Source organism: Zootoca vivipara, chromosome 6 (genome assembly GCF_965207765.1).
Source record: "Zootoca vivipara chromosome 6, rZooViv2.hap1.1, whole genome shotgun sequence".
Lineage (NCBI taxonomy): Eukaryota > Metazoa > Chordata > Lepidosauria > Squamata > Lacertidae > Zootoca > Zootoca vivipara.
The window spans coordinates 90,318,300-90,339,061 of NC_142589.1; the positions used below are offsets into that span (position 1 = coordinate 90,318,300).

The 20,762-nt window shown below is 48.4% G+C and overlaps 1 protein-coding gene across 1 annotated transcript; it reads left to right on the plus strand.

The window, feature by feature from the left end:
• The first annotated feature begins 1,008 nt into the window (after positions 1–1,008).
• HNRNPM (heterogeneous nuclear ribonucleoprotein M) lies at positions 1,009–19,988 on the plus strand. Its single transcript, XM_088673015.1, has 16 exons — positions 1,009–1,178; positions 2,294–2,466; positions 6,315–6,367; positions 7,168–7,175; positions 7,291–7,384; positions 7,704–7,904; positions 10,405–10,558; positions 11,112–11,161; positions 11,474–11,534; positions 12,822–12,923; positions 14,340–14,384; positions 14,761–14,835; positions 15,385–15,483; positions 16,384–17,165; positions 17,497–17,548; positions 19,251–19,988. The coding sequence occupies exons 1-16, from the start codon at positions 1,045–1,047 to the stop codon at positions 19,412–19,414; spliced, it is 2,247 nt and encodes a 748-aa protein (XP_088529141.1). The 5' UTR covers positions 1,009–1,044; the 3' UTR covers positions 19,415–19,988.
• Positions 19,989–20,762: the final 774 nt, after the last annotated feature.

The following is a 20,762-nucleotide window of genomic DNA, read 5'->3' on the forward strand; positions in this document are numbered from 1 at the left end:
GAAAAATGGCAACGGCAAGTTTCAAAAAAACCGAATAGATTTCTTTTAACTTTTTATCGGTTTTAGTTCTTTGGGTTTTATGTTTTTATATGTTTGTAAATGCATTATAATAATATTTTTTCACAAATAAAAAAGGGAGAAAGTGAAGAAGTAAAAAGAACTGCACCCTTTAAGTTTGCTGATTTTTTTATTTTTAAATTATTTTAAAATGGCACATTCCTCCTTTCATTAGGTAGAGCGGCTAAAGTTCAAACTCCTTTGGCTGCTGTGGTCACAGGGCAGCATAGAGACTGGAGGGGCAGAGCGGCCCTCTGCTGGCTCCGCCCCCCGCGTTGCCATGGATACCCAGCCGGCAGAGCGGCCTTCTCGTTTTCCTCTTATAGAGATTTGCGGGTAAAGGCCCGCCCCTTCATGGATTCTGGCTCCGTACCGCACATCAATCATCGAGGTTGGCCGCCTTGCGTCGAAGAGAGTTATCGTAGGCGGCTAGGCCCGGATATTTCATGAACTACAACTCCCGTCATCCCTAGAGAGGGAGGACGACGGGAATTGAAGTTTCTCAAAGGCCTTTGGCTGCGGGAAAAGAATACCGGAAGTCCGGTCTGCGTTGCCGCTCTATAATTTCCTTATCTCTACTGTCTTTCCTATCAAAGTAGCGAAGCAGCAGTGGGGGGAGAGGTTTCTGGAGAGAGGGCGTAGCTATCTCTCGAGGACTGAGAAGGAGGGGCGTGGCTCTCGAAGAGAATGAGAAGAAGGGCGTGGCCCCCGGGAGGAAGGGGTGGCTATCTCGAGAATCGTTAGAAGAAGGGGCGTGGCTCTAAGGAGGAGGAGGAGCGGCTCTCTCGAGGACAATGAGGAGGCGGAGAGGGGGCGTGGCTTTTGAATGAGGGGTAAAGGGGGCGTGGCTCCGGCGAGTACAGTAGGCTTTCCTACTTATTGGCTGAGGAGGAACAGCGGCGGGAGGGAGAAAAAGAAAGAGTGACGTCGCAAAGGCGAGGCATGCGCAGTAGTTCGCGCGGGCGGCAGGCTGAGAAGGAGCAGAAAATGGCGGCGGTGGCTGTGGCGGCGGCGGTTTCGGAGGGCGGCGCCAAGATGGCGGAGCCCGGGGCCTTGGCCGGAGGAGGGATGGCGGCGGCCAACGGGGCTGGCAACGGCGTTGGGGATGGCGTCCCCAAGAGGTACGTGTGGAGAAAGAGGAGGCGGCGGCGGGCCGGTCGAGGACCGCCTCAGAAAAGAAAAAAGACATCTACCTTTCCTCACGGGGTGGACGCACCACATCCGGGAACGGAGGAATTTTCCCCAATTCTGTTGTCTCTGCCACTCGGCTGAAGTGGAACCGTAAGGGGGTACCACGAGGGCCATCTAGTCGGGCCCATCTGGAAGCGAAGGCCTGGCTTGGCTTCGCCCGCCAAATCCGCGAAAGGAAAAGTAGAGAGAGAAATTGGGAGGGGGGGGAGAGAGGGGAGGCCAAGAGGGATGGGTCTTTGCAGAGAAGTCGTTGAGCTTTTCCGTAAAAAATAGTAATATTGTTATAAGAATTCTGAGGTATAAATGTACAGGGCACGTGTCTGAAATGGTACAGGAGAGCAATTCTAAAGCCGTTTTGACTCTCCCAAATTTACCTCAAATATCTCTCTCTGCAAGGAAGAAGGAAGTGGGGACATTGGTTTCCGGGCAGGAGTTGATCCCGGTGTTGATTTGCCAAGTGTGCCTTTCTCCTAGCACGTTTCTCCCTTTCGTCCTGAGTTTGAATGTCTACAAAGCCCATGACACCTTTGGTCCAGGCTGTTCTCCAACTGGAGCGCTCACAGTCCAGTGTTTTCCAGTTGTCAATGTTTATACTACATTTTTTTAGATTTGCCTTGAGACAGTCTTTAAACCTCTTTTGTTGGCCACCAGCATTACGCTTTCCATTTTTAAGTTCAGAATAGAGTAGTTGCTTTGGAAGACGACAATCAGGCATCCGCACAACATGACCAGTCCAACGAAGGATGTTGAAGAATCTTTGCTTCTTCCAGTACACTAATATTAGTTCGCCTGTCTTCCCAAGTGATGTGTAAATTTTTTCGGAGGCACCGTTGATGGAATCTTTCAAGGAGTTGTGAACCTTGTGATCCGGCCGGACCTCTGGAACGGATCCCGATCGCAACCAGGGGTACCACTGTACTAATATACCGTGTGTGTGTGTGTGTACCCCACCCCCCAATTTTTTTTATTTTTGCCTTGGGTGCTAAATGCTGGAAGGGTTTGAGCTGGGTAACTTCTAAAGTAGGCCTCTTTTCTTTCTTTGCAGTGAAGGCGAACGGCCAAACCAGAACGAGAAAAGGAAGGAGAAAAGTGCCAAGCGTGGAGGAGGGAGTCGCTTTGAGCCCTATGCCAGCCCTTCGAAAAGATATCGAGCCTTCATTACAAACATCCCCTTCGATGTGAAGTGGCAGTACCTCAAAGATCTAGTCAAAGAGAAAGGTAAACAGCTCTGCATATGCCTGAGCTGCAACGTTGCGCCCTTTCCCATGGCATTAATTTTTCCTCCTTCTGAAGCTTAGGAGCGTTCCAGAGGTGATTCTGGGTAGCTGTAGGTATGTTGAAGAAGCAAGGGGTTTTTTTGAGGACAGGCTCTCCTGATGGTGCATGCTAGCTGCTGTGCCCTCACAGGAAGCTTCCTGTGTGTGCAGGTGTTTGGCATTGTCTACAAGGCTTCAGAGCAAAAGAGTCTTTGCAGTCCCTTGGAAGAGGCGAGACTTCTATCAGGGCCTGGTGTGAGCTTTTTTTTTCAAATATTGGAAATGCTTTTGAAGCCTTTCATGGGTCTGGACACGTTTTGCTGCTGAGGAGAAGGAAAGCAGCCTTCATCCTGGTTGATGCAATCTTGCTTTCGTTGTTGAATATCCAGGACCGTTTAAGAGTGAACTCCGAAGGAGGATGGGCTGCCCCCCCCCAACTTTTCCCTTTTCGTCTTGCAAAAGGGTGACTTGATTGGCACCTCCATGCTGGTCATAGATTTGTCAACCTAAATCCTTACAAAGATTTGCAGTTCTGAAGGAAATTTGGTCAAAGGAAGTGATTCCACCACGTTTCAAATAAAGAACTCCCCCCCCCAATCATATTTTTCATCCAAAAAGTCAACACAGAATTTGAACCAAACTATAATCTGTTCACAGCCAAATAATGAGCTACAGAGCAAATATTTAGGTGGGAAATAAGGGGGGGGGAATCCATCCTCCTGGAGGGCATCTCTGTAAACACATTATAAATTGGGAAATAAATTTGGGTCACGTACTTTGAAGCTTAGGGTCCCCGTGGCTTAAAGTGGAGAACGATGGCTAACATGCTTATGAGCCTGAGGAAGTGCAGGGAAGGTTCCCCTTGAGGCAAATGGGGATGACATGCACAACCCTGTTAGGGTTGTGTGGCCCATTCACACATAACATGTCAACACTCAGTGTGGTGTGTGTTGGTAGCCCCAGAGATCTCAGTAGCTTTCAACATATGGTGGATTTACAGGCTAACTGTCCGGTCCTCCTTCCAGCTATGGTTTCGTTACATTGAATGGAACGCCGCTTTGGAACATGACAGTTACTGATCTACGCCGTGCGTGAAATATTGGTGAATAGGAACGTGTGTGTTCATAGATGTGTCCCACTGCAAGCCCTACGCTGAGCTTGTGTGTTTCGGCCTTTCCTTCAGCTCGCATGGATGCCAAAATCTTAACGTGGGACTGCTTTTCCTCTTGTTGCTCTGCTCAACTGCTTATCCTGGCAGGTGATCCCGGGAGGAAAAAAAGAGAAATCTTCTTCATTCTCTCTGCAGATAGCTTAGTGTGTTATGTACAGACGAGAGCGTTCTTGGGTTTTGTGACTGCAGCCCAGAGTTGATTAATCTGGCATCACTTAAAGCTGCTTTTTTTCTCAGTCCCATTCACGAAAAACGATTGCTTAAGGCAGTCCAAATTAATTACTCTCGATGCAAGTCACCATAGTTCCAAGAACTAGGAATGTGGCTCTAAAAACGGTTAGCATTCTGGGTTTTTGTATGTAAGTATTACAGGGCCCCCAGGTTTAGGTTTAGGAGCAGCAGCTAAACTGAGGTGACAGACTGCTGCTCCATCACTCAACAACCATGGGATGTATAAAGCCCTTAACAATAGTAACTCTCCAGAGGCATCTTTGGTGCCAGTAAGTATGGTTTAGAAGACTTTAAGTGTTGTGGTCTGTTCAGATCTCACCTGGTGTGTTTTGGATGCCTCTCTTTGAAATGTTTTTAATGGTGTCCTCTCGGTGAAGTCATTTCAGTTTTATCACTTGTTGGTGAAACTTAACGTTACAGGTGTGTGGTATGTTATCCTTTTCTTTATTTAATTTTATGCCAGTGTTCTTGATATTCCTCCACCTAATTCAGTACACAGAGCAATAGGATACAAAAGCTAGAAGCCATGTGGTTCCTGGGAACTGGATTATTCACCAGGACAGGCAGGTGGAGATAAAGGTAAAGGGACCCCTGACCATTAGGTCCAGTCGTGACCGACTCTGGGGTTGCGCACTCATCTCGCATTATTGGCCGGTATATAGCTTCCAGGTCATGTGGCCAGCATGACAAAGCCGCTTCTGGCAAACCAGAGCAGCACATGGATACGCCGTTTACCTTCCCGCTGTAGCGGTTCCTATTTATCTACTTGCATTTTGACGTGCTTTCGAACTGCTAGGTTGGCAGGAGCTGGGACCAAGCAACGGGAGCTCACCCCGTTACAGGGATTCGAACCGCCGACCTTCTGATCAGCAAGCCCTAGGCTCAGTGGTTTAACCACAGCGCCACCTGGGTCCCACCAGCGCCACCTGGGTCCTACTGCACCTGGGATACTAGGCTTCAAAAGTGGTGCCTGGACAGCTCCATTCAGTCACAAAAGGCCCGGTGCCAGTTGCAAAATGCGACTGTCGCCTGGCTACTTTCAGATGCTGACCCAGAGTTGACTCAGAAGAGCTTTGGCAAAGTGATGTGGTCTAGAGTTAGACACCTTGTGGGATGGGACCTGACCTCTCTCTTAGGACGGTGTTTGGGAGGAATGGGTTTGGGGCTATGAAGTTCAGCCCAAAAATTTAAGAAGATTACATGCTTTCTAGCATAAAGTGTAGTATTTCCCTCACACACACACACCCCACGACGCTTATTTTAACCCAGCCTCAGTGGGAGCAGCAGCAACTGGCAGAAACCAGAATTGCAGGTTTTTCGACTGCTGAAAAGAGGCACAGAGCAAAATCTGTATTGTAAAACTCGCATCTGGTCACTGTGGAGAAAGAAATGTGGAAGTGGGAAGGGCTAGTGTGTTGTACTAGTTGGCTGAGAGGAGTCAGGTTGAAGTGCAAACCCTTTTGCACTATCTGTAGCTCCTTTGAGGAAAAGTAGGAGATGCCTGTAAATTCAAGTTTTTGAAGCAGGGCAGGCAGGAGCCACATGGCATAAATAGAATCCTGATTTTTTTTTTCAGGGGCAACTTGGGAGTAGAAAAAAATCAACCAGGTTAAATAGAATCTAAACTCCCCTATGGGGAAGGGGCATTCCAATATAGAGAAAAGGCAAGTAAGGGGGCAAGATAGAAGTGTCTAAAATGATGCATTGTGCGGAGAAAATGGATAGAGAAAACGTTTTCTCCCTGTCTCATAACACTAAAACTAGGAGTAATCCAGTGAAGCTTAATGTGGGAAGATTTCAGGACAGACAAAAGAAAGGGCTTCCTCGCACATGGTTAAGCTATTAAATTTCCTCCTGCAAGAGGCAGTGATCGCCACCGACTTGGGTGCCTTTAAAAGAGGATTAGACAAGTGGAGGATCAGGCTGCCAACAGGTACTATAAAAGCTGCCTCCACTATTGGGGGAGAGTGGCTCTGTTTGTGTGCCTCCCATAGGCATCTGTCTGGTTGGCCAACCTGGGAACAGGGTGCTGGATTAGATCCCGCAGGGCCCTTCTTAATATTCTTAAGCGTTAATTACTGTAGTTTCGAGTGTTTGGCTAAAGAGGGTGACAATAGCCCATGCGAGGTTTCCATCTCTCCCCAGAGATGAACGGACATCAAAACCTGAGGGAAACTGAAAGGCATGGTAACCTAGTACGAGGAAATCAAGGATATGTGTTTGACTCTGGTTTAATATGTATCACACACCTGTAACGCCAAGTTGCGGTGGACTAGCAAATGTGGAGTGTTCCTGGGCTTTTAATAAGGCAAAGGCTCCATATAAGGTTGTTGACGATTGTTCTAAATCCCCCTTGTTTTCTTGGCTTTCTCCCTTGGTCTATGTACCGTCTGGAATCTCATTTGTAGTTGGTGAGGTAACATACGTGGAGCTCTTAATGGACGCTGAAGGAAAGTCAAGGGTAAGTCTCCGAGAGAATTTCTTCCGTGGATTTTTACTACATGACCAAAAAATAAATGATAAATAATGTAACTGTTAATGGTGTGGAACCAAATGAAGTTGGGATGCGTAGTGTGTATGGTTTTATCGTCGGCGCTGCCCCAGAGCTGCTTGGTGTGGGGGGGAGGAGGTGGACATGGGGCATGTTAGACCCAGCAGCAACCCTCTGCTGCCCTCCTTTGGTGTTTGGCTGTATGACTTACGCATGGGTCCTTGTGTACTTTCTTTACTGGTACATGAACGTCCAAATCCTTAGCTTAAATGTTTCTCGTGGTTCTCGTTGCTGACCTTTGTAAACTCGGTGTGGAAGAGAGAGGTTGCATAAATGTCAGAACTCCATGGCAGTCTGTGTCTAAATGTAAAAAATGAAGATAGCTGTTGCAGGCGTCCATTGCTTTTCAGTTCAGTGGAAGGTAGTTTCAGAATCTTCCCTGAAGGCTGATTTCTTTTGGGGGTAGAGTGGCTAGAGGTTGGATGTCCTAGAGGCAAGTAGGAGCTCAAAGAGTGACGTCTCTGAGAGAGGTTGGGAGTCTTGTCTGCATATCATTACTCCTTTTGCGTCAACCCTAGCCATGTAGCTTCTAGAATGCAGGTAAATAGTTCTGTTGCTTGTTAAAACAGCAAAATCTTGACCTCAACGACTGTAAAGACAAACAAGTATCCTTTTTAAATATCTTAAGCTCATTTGGCTCTTTACTGACCTGTTCCTTTTCCTTCCCACTCTGCTCCTCTCTGCCTGACATGAAATTTCCACGTCGAAAGGGATGTGCGTAAGTAGCTGAACCACCTTATTGTAGCAACTGGGCATGGAACAGGTGCGCGTGGGTGACATCCGGGAGCCCTTTGTGATTCTGTTTGGGTTTCTTTTTTCTTTCCCCCCTGCAGTGTTGTTGAGTTCAAGATGGAAGAGAGCATGAAGAAGGCTGTGGAGGCTCTCAACAAGCACAGCCTCAGTGGGCGGCCCTTGAAAGTGAAGGAGGTGAGCCTGTGGAGGCTGCAGCTGCCTTGTCTCTCCCCCTGCCCTGGCTCGGTTCCATAAGACAATGTAGTGGAGGGGGTTCCCCCCCCCCAAAAAAAATTGTGCCGCAGGATAGTTCTCATAAGTGCTGAGCAACCTGTGTCTGGGCTGTATCACTTTCCCCTGCCAGGTCTCACATGATTCAGTGCTCTTGCCTACATCGGAAGTTATTCTGCCAGCATGAAGGTTGAGCACGAATGCTTCCCTTTCTTAGACAGTTGGCTTCCCAGCTGCTCTGCAGGATGAGAGCTTGCCTAACCCCTCCCCTTTTCTGTCCTAGGATCCTGATGGAGAGCATGTGAGGAGAGCTGTGCAGAAGGCCATGGCTGCAACTGGTGGCGGGATGGGGATCGGCCCTGGTCCCGGCGGCCCTGGGATGATCAACATCCCTCCCAGCATCCTCAATAACCCAAACATCCCCAACGAGATCATTCATGCCCTGCAGGCAGGCAGGCTTGGGAGCACGGTCTTTGTGGCCAATGTGAGTGGCCCCTTTGTCTTGTCTTTGCTTGTGCACCATGTCATCAGCGTTGTCAGACCTTGGTAGCGCATTCTCAGGCTTTCTCCCTTAAGGAGCCTGGTGATTTCACAGTCCTTAGGCAGGGGCCGCTTCTTGAATTTTTTGCATCTTGCATTTGCTTAGGAGATGTTATAGCCCTGGCATCAGGGCAGTTGAACATCTTAACATGCCTTTGCCTGTATGAAGCAGGATATTTTGAGTGTGGATATTTTGAGTGTATTTTCTTACCCCCTCCTCTGCTTTCCTTCTTGACCAAAATGATGGTGAGGGGCGGAAGAGGCCTTGCACTGAACCCCCACACGCCTACTGATTTTTTTTTTAAAGCATCTAGCATTTGCTAAGTGATGTATAGAGATGTGGAAGCATGGCAATCCCTACCCCTCCCTAATAGATACAACAGAAAAGAGAGAAGAGATGGGGAGAATAGAGGAAAAAGCAAGCAAACTATTTAATCCTACAGAGTCTCCCCCACCCCCACCCCTTTCATGTTTGGATCCTTATGTCTCCAAAACAGAACCATCCACTGTTTGAGATCCCTGGCTTTGCAAAGTAGTGTGTATGGTTTTATCGTCGGCGCTGCCCCAGAGCTGCTTGGTGTGGGGGGGGAGGGAAAAAAGATCAGAGCGAGAGAGAAACCTAATGGCATTCTGACTGGGTGGGTGGGTGGAATGGAGTATGTTGGAAAGGGACACATCAAGGTCTACTTGTTTACAATAATATACCACCATAACAAATTGTGGGAACAGAGAGCTCTTCTGATTCTCAAAAGCAGCATTGCCTACTCCATATAAAAGGCAGGGTGAGGTGTGGGAGGTGTGTCTTAATTTTGTGCCCAGGGGACTCTTCCAGCTAATGGGTTAACTTAGCTTGGTCAGCTCTTAATTTAATGCAGTAAAAATGCCGCTTGAGAGCTGTTCCTTTATGTCAGGTATAGGCAAACTCCGGCCCTCCAGATGTTTGGGACTACAATTCCCATCATACCTAGCTAACAGGACCAGTGGTCAGGGATGATGGGAATTGTAGTCCCAAAACATCTGGAGGGCCAGAGTTTGCCTATGCCTGCTTTATGTGAAACAGGTTTTGTGGGTGGTTTTAACACAGCTGAGCTTCCTGTGTATGCTGTGTAGTGGTTCAGTCTGCTCAGAGATATTTTTGAATGATAGTGAAAACCCAGCTCTTGATCCTGAGATACAAGGCTAACTCTTAGTCCTTCTGTGGGCTTTTCACCTTAAAGGTCACTCTTCTGCCGTCGCTTAAACACTGAGTTTTTGTTAGCCATTCTTCTGAGTCGTGCAGAGCGATACAGTGGTTTCACCCACGAACCCCTAGCGATGAAGTAGACTCCACACACAAGACTTTGAGGATGATGCTTTGCAGGATGGCGGCTATTAATGAGCAGTAGTATTTATGCCTGTTGTCTTTGTCCATGGAGTTTTGTTGGCAGTTGAATTGATGCTTTTGAATTAATGGTGCTGGAGGAGACTCTTGAGAGTCCCATGGACTGCAAGAAGATCAAACCTCTCCATTCTGAAGGAAATCAGCCCTGGGTGCTCACTGGAAGGACAGATCCTGAAGCTGAGGCTCCAAGACTTTGGCCACCTCATGAGAAGAGAAGACTCCCTGGAAAAGAACCTGATGGGAAAGATGGAGGGCACAAGGAGAAGGGGACGACAGAGGAAGAGATGGTTGGACAGTGTTCTCGAAGCTACAGACAAGAGTCTGACCAAACTGCGCGAAGCAGTGGAAGACAGGAGTGCCTGGCGTGCTCTGGTCCATGGGGCCACGAAGAGTCGGACACGACTAAATGACTAAACAACAACAACACAACAGTATTTATGCATATCGAGTCTAATACAGTGGTACCTCGAGATACGCACACCTCTGGTTGCATATCTTCCAGGATGCGAACGCGGCAAACCCGGAAGTTTTTTTCCGGGTTTCGCTGTGCACACATGCGCAGAAGTGCTAAACCGCACCATGGGCAGAAGCGGCACCTTTGGTTGCGAATTCCTCAGGATGTGGCCGGACCTCTCTAATGGATCCCATTCGCAACTGGAGGTACCACTGTACAATGTGTTTCTCTCCCTTGAGCCCAAGAGAGGGTCTTTTTGGTTCTTGCTTCTAAAACTCCTTTGAAGCAGTTCATAAATTATAGCTTCTCTGGCCTCACCACCTCCTCCCAGACAGTGTCTCCATGCTCAACAAAACAACGGCAAAAGAACCAACCAGCCCCCAGCCCATCACTACCTCAGACACATAGATACTCACTTTTATAGGGCGTTGACAAACGGTCAAGGCAACGGATTCAGCATTCCTGTGACCTTAATTGGAGTCGCAAGATTTGCAGCTGTTACATTACATTACATTACATTACATAGGTTTCCTTTTCGCCCAATGCAATATGTTCTTTGTAAAATACATTTTTGTACAAATACTAACTGTTCTTCCTCGCCTCCTGCAGCTGGATTACAAAGTTGGCTGGAAGAAGCTGAAGGAGGTGTTCAGCATGGCTGGCGTTGTGGTCCGGGCAGACATCCTGGAAGACAAAGACGGCAAGAGCCGGGGCATCGGCACAGTGACTTTTGAGCAGGCTATTGAAGCTGTTCAGGCAATTTGTATCTTTTTCTGGAGGTGGGGTGATAGTCGAGGGGGGCACAAGTTGCAGAATTGTTGCACATACATCCAGGGAATAATCTATGGGATTTTGGGTGGAGATGCTGGTGGTTCACCTCTGTCCCAACCTTAACGAAGCTGGGTTTCCCAAACTTGGGTCCCTAGCTGTTTTTGGACTACAACTCCCATCATTTTTGACCACTGGTCGTGCTAGCTAGTGATGATGGGCCATGCTGTAGTCCAAAAAAGGCTGGGAGTCATGCAAATTCAAGAGCTTTCATTTTGATTCCAGTGAATCTCACTTTGACCCAGACCTTGAGCAGTGTAGATGTGGGGTGGGGAATGTAGGAGATGCCTAGAGGAGAAGGCCCCATGGGCCCCCAAAAGGTTGATGGCTTCTGCCGATAGACTCATGGTTTGAGTGTCATGCTTTGGCAGCTGTTGGTTGGAGGAGGTGGTGGATCTGGTCAGACTAAACAAAACGCTTGCAGGGGCCATCTCTTCAGGGCCTTATTGAGCTAATCCATGACATACGCTCCTTGACCCAAATCACAGCCATGTTCAATGGCCAGCTGCTGTTTGATAGGCCAATGCATGTGAAGATGGTAAGTTTAATAATAATAATTTTAATATTTATATGACATGCTTATATACCATATATTATGTATATGCCACAGACACACTGAGTGATACTGGCTTCCAACATCGCAATATTTTGCCAGCCCTACAGTCCAGCAAAATAGGGGGGAAACATGAAAGATTAAAAGCTTCCCTATACAGGGCTGCCTTCAAAAGTCTGTTTTATCTGTTTTTCATTTGGTGGAAGGGCGTTCCACAGTTGCGTACAAAATTGAATGCCTCAGTTAAGTTTCTGCTGCATCTGGCTTTGTATTTGATCTTGGCATCTAATATTTCAGGATGAGCGAGCCTTGCCGAAAGGGGACTTCTTCCCTCCGGAGCGGCCCCAGCAGCTTCCTCGTAAGTATCTCCACAAAAGGATACACGAGGTTAAATGGCTGTGTTGCGCCACGTTGTGAGAAGTTGCTTGCACACCTGCCCTGTGGAACAGTGTGCTCTTGTCATCAGGGAAACTGGAATGTATTTTCGAGGGAAATTTGCCTGCTCTCCTGCTGAAAATATTTTCCACTGGAAAAGTTAAATTCTGATGGTCAATAGGCCGTGCTGTCTGGGCACGTTAAGATTAGTATGCAACATTGGTTGTCAAGCGGTGTGCCGTGGCACCCTGTGGAGACTTGAGGTATGGTCAGGGGAGCCCCAGGGGAGAGCTGTCCTTTCATTAACTTGCAGGCCATATCTTCCTGCATTCTCTCTCTCTCTCTCTCTCTCTCTCTCTCTCTCTCTCTCTCTCTCTCTCTCCCTCTCTGAGGAATATTCAGGGGAGCCAGCAGCTTTATTTTGCAGCCCATTATCTTCCTGCATCTCTCTCTTTCTGCCCCCCACGACTATCTTTCCTTGAGTCTTCCTCCTCCTTGCTGCCTCCCAGTCACGTTCCAGATTCCTAGTCTCCCCCTCCATTTCTGGCACACGTACATAGAAGCTTCTGCCATGAGCTCAGCGAAAACCCCACTTATGCATATCCAGTAATGGCTTAAAACTGGCTTAAAATGCAGAAAAACAAATAAAAAACCAACTAAAGCTATGTTGTTTTGTTGTCTTAGTCGTGTTCAACTCTCTGTGACCCCATGAACCAGACCTTCCCTTGGAAACTCACTTCTCAAAGCTTCCCCTTTTTCATGTCCATGGAGTTTTCTTGGCAAAATACTGGTGTGGTTTGCCAGTTCCTTCTCCAGGTGGATCACATTTATTCTAAACTCTCAGCTCTGACCTGTCCATCTTGAGTGGCCCTGCACGGCATAGCTCATAGCTTCTCTGAGTTATTTAAGCCCCTTTGCCACGAGAAGGCAGTGATCCATGAAGGGGAACTAAAGCTATATATATATATATATATATATATATATATATATATATATATATATATATATATATACATACATACATACATACATACATACATACATACATACATACATACATACACTGTTTTAAACACACCAATAGTTACAAGAAAAACAGCACAGCACCAGCTGTTTCATTTAAAGCGGTCAGTTACCAAAAGCCCGTTGGGACAAGGTTTCCATTTGCTAACACAAGGGCAACAAGGAGGGAGCTAGTCTGGCTTCTCTTTCCAGGGATGGGGACACACTGATACTGATTGCTGGTTTTTCAACCTCTCTCCTTTTGCAGATGGACTCGGAGGCATTGGCATGGGACTGGGGCCAGGAGGAATACCTATTGATGCAAACCATTTGAACAAGGGTTTGGGCATGGGCAACCTGGGACCTGGAGGTGAGCGAGGAACTGGGGGCCGGTCTCTTTCCTTTGCTGTCTCCTCTAGCGTTCTGTCACGTTTCTGGATCTCATGATTCCTGTGCTGGTCTATCCTGGTGTCTGAAATAAGGATGGAGTTGGTTTTCAAACTCCGTGATAAATCACCAGCTAAACATCGCGATACATCACAATGTCTCAAATAAGGATGTAGCTGTGTAGAGGCATTGGCTGGCTTCGCGGTTTCTCCCGCATTGTGATTTTTGCATCATACACGCATCATGATTCGTGGTCTGTTGCCAGGTCAAAAATTAATGAAACTGATATCACAATATTGGACAATAATCCAGCAGCATCTGATTGGGCTAAATCTGCTCTTCCCCATATGGCAGATATAGGGGGAAGCTGGCCTTTCAGGTGTGTTTAGACCAGTGTTTCTCAACCTTTTTTGGGCCACGGCACACTTGTTCCGTGAAAAAAATCACGAGGCACACCACCATTAAAAAAGTTTAAAAAATTAACTCTGTGCCGCCCTATATTATAATTATGACTGTAAGAAACACTTGCCAAATATTGCTTTCCGGAGGGTCAGCGATGTTTATTGGCGGTCGCCAGGCACGTGACAATGCAAATCGCCCTTCTCGCCGCCGCACGTCGCGGCACACCAGCCAGCGTCTCGCGGCACACTAGTGTGCCGCGGAACAGCGGTTGAGAAACGCTGGCTTAGACTCTCAGCTCCTACTAGACCTAGCCAGCATGGCCAATGGAAAAGGACAAAGGAAGTTGTCGTCCAGCATCATCTGATCATCTGTTGTTTGAGAACTGTTGGCGCCGCCTTGTTTGTCCCAAACAAGTTTTATCTCTCTGGAGTAAAGAGGGTGCCTGAGCCTAAATCGAGAGCAAGCAACCCGCCTGTGTCCCTGCTGTCCAGAAACACACTGGAAATGATTTTGATTTTCTTCACACACCACTTAGATAATCCACTCCCACAGGAGTGGCAATGGCCCAGGAAGGGAGACCCAACACATTGTGGAGAACAGTAACCTGTGACTGTTCAGCATGGTGACTGTATGCAGCCTGCAGGAGCAAGAGGCAGTCTGCCCCCAAATACCAGCCACTGATAACGCTAATAACAATTTTATTATTTTTACCCCGCCCCTCTGACTGGGTTGCCGCAGCGACTGTTAATCCTCATGTCCTCTTTCCAAGAATAATCAGTGGGAAATGGGATGCTAGACTAAGGAAGAAGACTTTTGGCCTTATGTCTCCAGGGAAGGGATTGTGCAGTGGGGAAAGACTGCTTTCTGCTTCTGGAACTTTAGGAAGCTGCTGCCAACCCACAGCAGACAATACCAGGTCAGGTAGATCAGCCCTCTGAATCTTAATGCTGTCATAGGTTCTAATTTCCACTCGTCTGTTCTCTTCCTACATTTTTAGGAATGGGCATAGAAGGCTTGGGCTTTGGAATGAACAAAATGGGAGGTAAGTAGGGGAAATGGGGCCGGAACTGGTGTCCAGTGGCAGGATTGCAGTGGGGTCCTGGTGATACTTAGCGCGACCCTCACCTCAAAGCAGGTTCCTCTGCCGTGCATATTCCCAAGCCATCTCTGCAACACTTTTATTTAATGTGTTCATACACTGCATTTCCAGAGTAGGTCAAACAGTGGGTTGGCTTGACCTGGTGGAAAGCTCAAAAGTTCCCAGCCCATTCATACCACTAATGTCTGAAAATAAAGGAGCCATTGGAGCTCTTGAAATCTGAGCCTGGTGGCCTCTCAAATCCTATACAGATGGGTTAGCTGCCAAGGCATGAGGGATTGGGAACTTGCTCATTGTTGTTTTTATTGTTGTTATTCAGGGATGGAAGGGCCTTTCAGCGGAATGGAGAATCTGGGCCGTTTCCCTTCTGGGATGAACCTGGGCAGGATGAGCGGTGAGACAAAAGATCTTCCTAAATCTTCCTAAACTGCTTTGCGCTTAGTAGGGCTTGGGAAGGAGAATGGTGCTGAAACCCACAATATGTTTGAATATCGATTCTGAGGTTCTTTAAACCTTTGATTCTGATCGTCTCATTCACCTAGTCTTGACAGGGATATGAGGGACATGTGGGGCCCCTCCAAATGCTGATGGGCTGTGACTCGTGTTATTCCTGGGAATGGGTTGTAGCTTAGTGGAAGAATCATAGAATTGTTGAGTTGGAAGGGATCACAAGGGTCATCTCATCCAACCCCCTGCAGTGCAGGAATCTTTCATCCAACATGGGGCTCAAACCCATAACGTTGAGATCAAGAGACTCATGCTCTACTGACTTGAGTTCCATGATTCAAGAGTGTTCCCTGTTGTCTCTAGTAAGGGCTGGAAATGTCCCCCGCCTGAAGCCACTGCCAGTCACTATAGACTGGGAAGCCGCATTTTCTTTGCCTGGTGGCTTTGTGTTTTCCGCTCTCCTGGCAGAGGACTAAAAACTGCTCTTCGTTTCTAGAAATGGACCGTGCGATTGGAGGCGGGTTTGAAAGAGACTTCCCGAGGAACGAAATGGGGATGCCTCGTAGCTTTGGGGACACCCTGGACAGGGGCCTGGGTAAGTGTGGCCTGCTCTGTGTCTTCCCAGCTGTGACAAACCATTCTTAGACTTGGATCTTGTGTGTGCTCAGCAAAGCAGCCACTGCCATCTTCCCCCTCTACTCTGAAAGGGTGATTTCTGGTTGTTTTTACTAGCCTGACAACCAAGGAGAAAGGAGATGGTGATAAGATAACCAGGTCAGTTCCCTGCCCAGCCACCCTCCACAATGCACACCCCACCGTATTCTGAAGTTTTGTTCAAAAATGTGAGCCAGTGATGGAGCACACCAGTGTGTGGAGCAAGTCAGAGCCTGGCAGAGAAATGGGGCTGCGGAGTCCTTTTTGCTGGGGATATTTCGGATGGAAATCCCCAGGTGTCAAAAATGGTTATTTATGTATGCCACTACTGCGGCCCGACCTAACATATAGAATAAGAGAACAAGAAAAACATACGTTTAGAGAAGATTGGAAAACATTTATTGAATATATGGGGGGAAATTGTGTACACTTGAAAACGTGGGCAGCACTAAGAGAAATTCAACAATGTAAACAAGTTTTGAAGGATGCAATAATGGAATACTGAATGATTTATATGTAAAATATGCAGGGATTTATGTTATGCAAAGTGAACCATGGAAAGAGAAGGGAAGTCATTGATATCTTAAGGTGGTTTCAATAAATATTTTAAATTGTAAAATAGAAAATTTAATAAAAATTTTAAAAAGGGGGCTGCGGGCCTGGAAGGAAGCCAACCCCAGAGTCCATCATTTGCTGGGAGAAGCGGCTGCGGGTGAACCTGTTAGTGTCATTTAAATATTGGTGTTCATGTTCTTGGGTCTGTCTCCTGAGTTGCCCCTTTCTAGAGGGCTTGTTCCTGCCTTTCCTTTGCTGATGTGTCTCCTCTCTTTCTCTCTTGCAGGTGGCGGCGGAGGCGGGGCCAGCATCCCCACGATCGACCGCATGGCCCCCGGCCTCGACCGCATGGCCACGGGCATCGATAGGCTCCCCTCGGGCATGGGGCATGGCATAGAAAGAGTGGGCTCAGAGATGGACAGGATGGGGCTGGTGCTGGACCGGATGGGCTCCGGCGTGGACCGGATGGCTCCCCTTGGGATCGACCACTTGGCGTCCAACATGGACCGCATGGGCTCTGGGCTGGACCGCATGGGGACGGGGATGGAGAGGATGGGCACAGGGCTAGGGTTTGGCATGGACCGTATGGGCTCTGCCATGGACCGTGTCGGCACAACCATGGACCGCATGGGCGCCGGTGTGGACCGCATGGGCTCCAGCATAGAAAGGATGGGCCTGGGCATGGACCGCATGGTCCCTGCGGGGATGGGGCCCACAGGGATGGGCCCCGTGATGGACAGGATGCCCGCGGGGCTGGACCGCCTTGGGGCGGCCTCCATCGACAGGATAGGGCTGGACCGCATTGCGGCCAGCAACATGGACAGGATGGGTCTTGACCGCATGGGGGCTGCCGCAACCAACCTGGACAGGATGGGGCCCGCCATGGGGCAGGGCATGGGGGCAGGGCTAGACAGGATGGGGCTCGCCATGGGGAACACCTTCGAGAGAACGATGGAGATGGACAGGGGGAACTTTGCTGCCGGAAGCTTCGCTGGCGCCCTCGGGACCGGAGGACCTGCCGCTGCTGCCGGTGTAGCCAGGAAGGCTTGCCAGATTTTTGTGAGAAATGTGAGTAGGGGCAAGATGGCAAAGCCACTGGGTTGAGCTTTGGGCTGGTGCTCCAAGTAGATTTTCCTCCCTCTGCCCTGTGAGAAATCAGAACTGAGCATGCAGGTTTCATAGCTCGAACCTCAATAGGTTGTGTGGCTGGATGTAGCGCAGGTCTTGGGCGGAAAGTTTCTGCATTGTGGTAGGAAAGCATTTTGAGTTTTCTCGCAAGGGAGAGGTGCTTGACTTCTGCTGGGTGGTGGTGCTCCCCCCCCCCCCCGGTGGGTGGTTGTTGGGGGTCCCTGTGATGATGACTCTGACTACCGTACTTCTTTTTCTCTCTCCTTCCTAGCTTCCTTTTGATTTCACGTGGAAGATGCTGAAAGACAAGTTCAATGAGTGTGGTGAGTAGCTTAATTCAGGAGCAACCCAGAAATTCCCAAAGGACACAGGAAAGCTATGTATATTCTCCTGCAGGGGAAGAGAGGATTGTTGGGTGGGCTGGGTTGTCCCTCCCATGTTGCTCTATTAGGCAGGATTCGATCGGGCATGCCCCCTTCCCAAGTGGGAGGGAGAGCCCTCCAGTTTCCAGTTCCTTCCTGCTGAGTTCCCAGAGCAGGTTTTGTGGCAGATGCATTCTCCTCTGAGAAGAGATCTTTTGTAGCTTTTGAACTTGCTAAATCAGGAGAAGCATCCAGTCAGCCGGAAGATGGACAGCCCTCTTTCTGTTGGCTGACTCTTCTGATTGAGCAGGTGGGAAAGATGCAGTGGTCAGGCTTATCCCCGTAGCAGCGCCTGATCTATTGTTGGGAGAAGGCACTTGGGGCCAGGAGGCGCCTCGGGGGACAGGATTGTTGCCTGACGCCCCTGAGTGAGGGTAGATCCTCCTTCTGACTACCGTATGATCCAGCATTGATTGGGGCAGAGGGATTTGCCACTTCTGAAGGGATGACCACTGGGCATGAGGCGGACCTCCCCACCCCGCAGATAGGTTGCGGTTTGACCACCAGGCGTGAGGCACACTTCCACCTGGCAGGCCACAGCCTGACCTTCGGGGGTGAGGCACACTCCCCACCCCCACCCCCGGCAAGCTACAGCTTGTCTGCACGTCATGCCCTCAGTCTCACCTTTGGCTTTCTCAGTAGTCTAACGTGTCCTGTCTGTGACCTTTGCCTCCCTTTAGAAAGGCATGGCTCACTTCCCACTTGGTAGGAACATGACGTGGTGGAGCAAGTCTCACAAAATACCAGGGGAAACATATGTGTCAGCTCATGATGTAAAAGCCCTAAAGGTCAGAGTGTTCCTGCACATGTGCATTTGTGCTAATAAAAGGAGCCTCTGCCGAGCTTGCCAATCAGCTTGCTACGCGCACAGCTCACAGGCTACAACTCTCTGACTCGTGTCGGCACTTCAGCTTCCTTCCCCCGTCGTTGAAGGCTTGGCTCTCCCATTTTGAGGGGGCGAAGGGTTAGACTTTTGCTAAAAACTTCACTCTGAGTGGGGGTCACTGATTAAGTTTGTCCGCAAGGGAAGCTGCCTTGCACAGGGTCCACCTGCCTCAATATTGTCTACAACAGGGTTTCTCAAACTTGAGTCTCCAGCTGTCGTTGGGACTACAACACCCCTGATCCGTAGCTATCAGAATCCGTGTTCGGGGCTGTTGGGAATTGTAGTTCAAAAACAGCTGGAGACCCAAGTTTGGGAAAGCCTTGTCTATACCGACTGACAGTGGTTCTCTGGGGTTTTGAGGCATGAAATCTTTCCGAGCCCTACCTGGAGATCAAGCCTGAGACATTCCGCATGCAAAGCAGATGCTACAACACTGAGCTTCAGGTTTGCAGTCGTACAGCTTGAGCATTTGAGGAAATCACTTGGGTACCGCTAATAAAAGGCAGAGTGACCTATCTGCCAGCGTCTCTCTGCTGCTCCAGACTTCCAGACCAACTCTCAAACTTAAAATCAAAGCGTTCCTACAAGAGCCAGTATCAAAATAACATGGAAGCAGTACAGAAATGGATAAGGCAGAGCTATAACTGATAAGGAATGCAGTGCTAAAGGTTTGGGCAAGGAGGACAGACCTGGGCTAAAGCAAGTCTTCTCCCACAGGCCACGTCATGTATGCGGACATCAAAATGGAGAACGGCAAGTCCAAAGGGTGCGGTGTGGTCCGATTTGAATCCCCAGAAGTCGCCGAAAGAGCCTGCCGTATGATGAATGGGATCCAGCTTCGTGGCAGGGAGATAGACGTACGGATTGACAGGAATGCCTAAGTTTTGTTTTTTGGCAGGGGCGTTTTTAAATACGAAGGGAGAGCGCTTGGGGTTTGTACTTTCTTGTTGAGATTTTTTAAAAAATTTGGATGTGAAGATGGTAAGACAACTCAGTTGCTTTCTGGAGTAATTTCAGTTCCTTTTTTTAAAAAATAAGGTTTGTTTTTTCCCATTTTACTGTCCTGGGCTTTTGTTTTTGAATTGAAACTGTTTTAACATGCACAATCTGGTTCTATGTAGTGGCGTCGCCTCGTTGAATTTTAAGATGAATTACACTATGTCTTTGGTTAAAAATAAACGCCAGTGGCGGGTGGCTATCAAGTCTTGTTCCCACCTTTTCCCTGGTTAGAGAAACTCTTTGGAAAGACCCTCTGAAGAAGGCAAGTAGTGCTGATAACTCTGTATCTGTTTCTCCTATGGGAAATATTCCACCTGGAAACTTCTGTGAATGTCTGGAAAAAAATTAGTTTTTTTTTCTTGGAAAATGTACAACTAGACCATGAGTCAAACCAAAACCACATGTCTTGTATGAAGTCGATGTCTATATTAAAAGTGTTCTCTTGTGGCTTACAAAGAGTCCTGTGTTGGTTGTCACTGTGCACTGGGCAGAAGCTTCATGCCAGTATTTGAAATTAGCAACTCTTGGCCACTGGTGACCAAATGAAGATGCCCGGGAGCCAGGATGGTGCCATCTGAAGGTGGCATGCCTGGGAATAACTGGATAGCATAGTGAATAATAGTCATAGTAATAAACAATCCTCCTCCTCCCCCCCCCTTTCACAGGCCATAGATTATTTAATGGCCAAGGGCCTCGGTAAAGAGACATGTAATGATGGTGCCAAGGCGAGCCTCTGGGGAGACTATTCCACAATCAGGGAGCCACTGCAGAAAAGGCCCGTTCTCTTGTTGCCACCCTCCAAAACATTATGGGATGGGGGACATAGAGAAGGACCTCAGATGACAAGTGTAGGGTCCGGGTTGGTTGGTTGCAGGGCTTAAAGCAGGCATCCCCAAACTGCGGCCCTCCAGATGTTTTGGCCTACAATTCCCATGATCCCTAGCTAACAGGACCAGTAGTCGGGGAAGATGGGAATTGTAGTCCAAAACATCTGGAGAGCCGAAGTCTGGGGATGCCTGGCTTAAAGGTTTTTCCCACCTCGGTATAACATTGCTGTGAACAATGGTGCTCCAGTCTCTGACCAAGGGAGGTTTTTACTATTCTGGTTCCCTGGGGTCCTTTACTGCTGGGATAGCTCAGTCGGTAGAGCATGATGCTCTCAATCTCCAGGGTTGTGGGCAGCGGCATAACAAGGTCAGGTGGAATTTTTTTTCACCCTCCCACATTGAA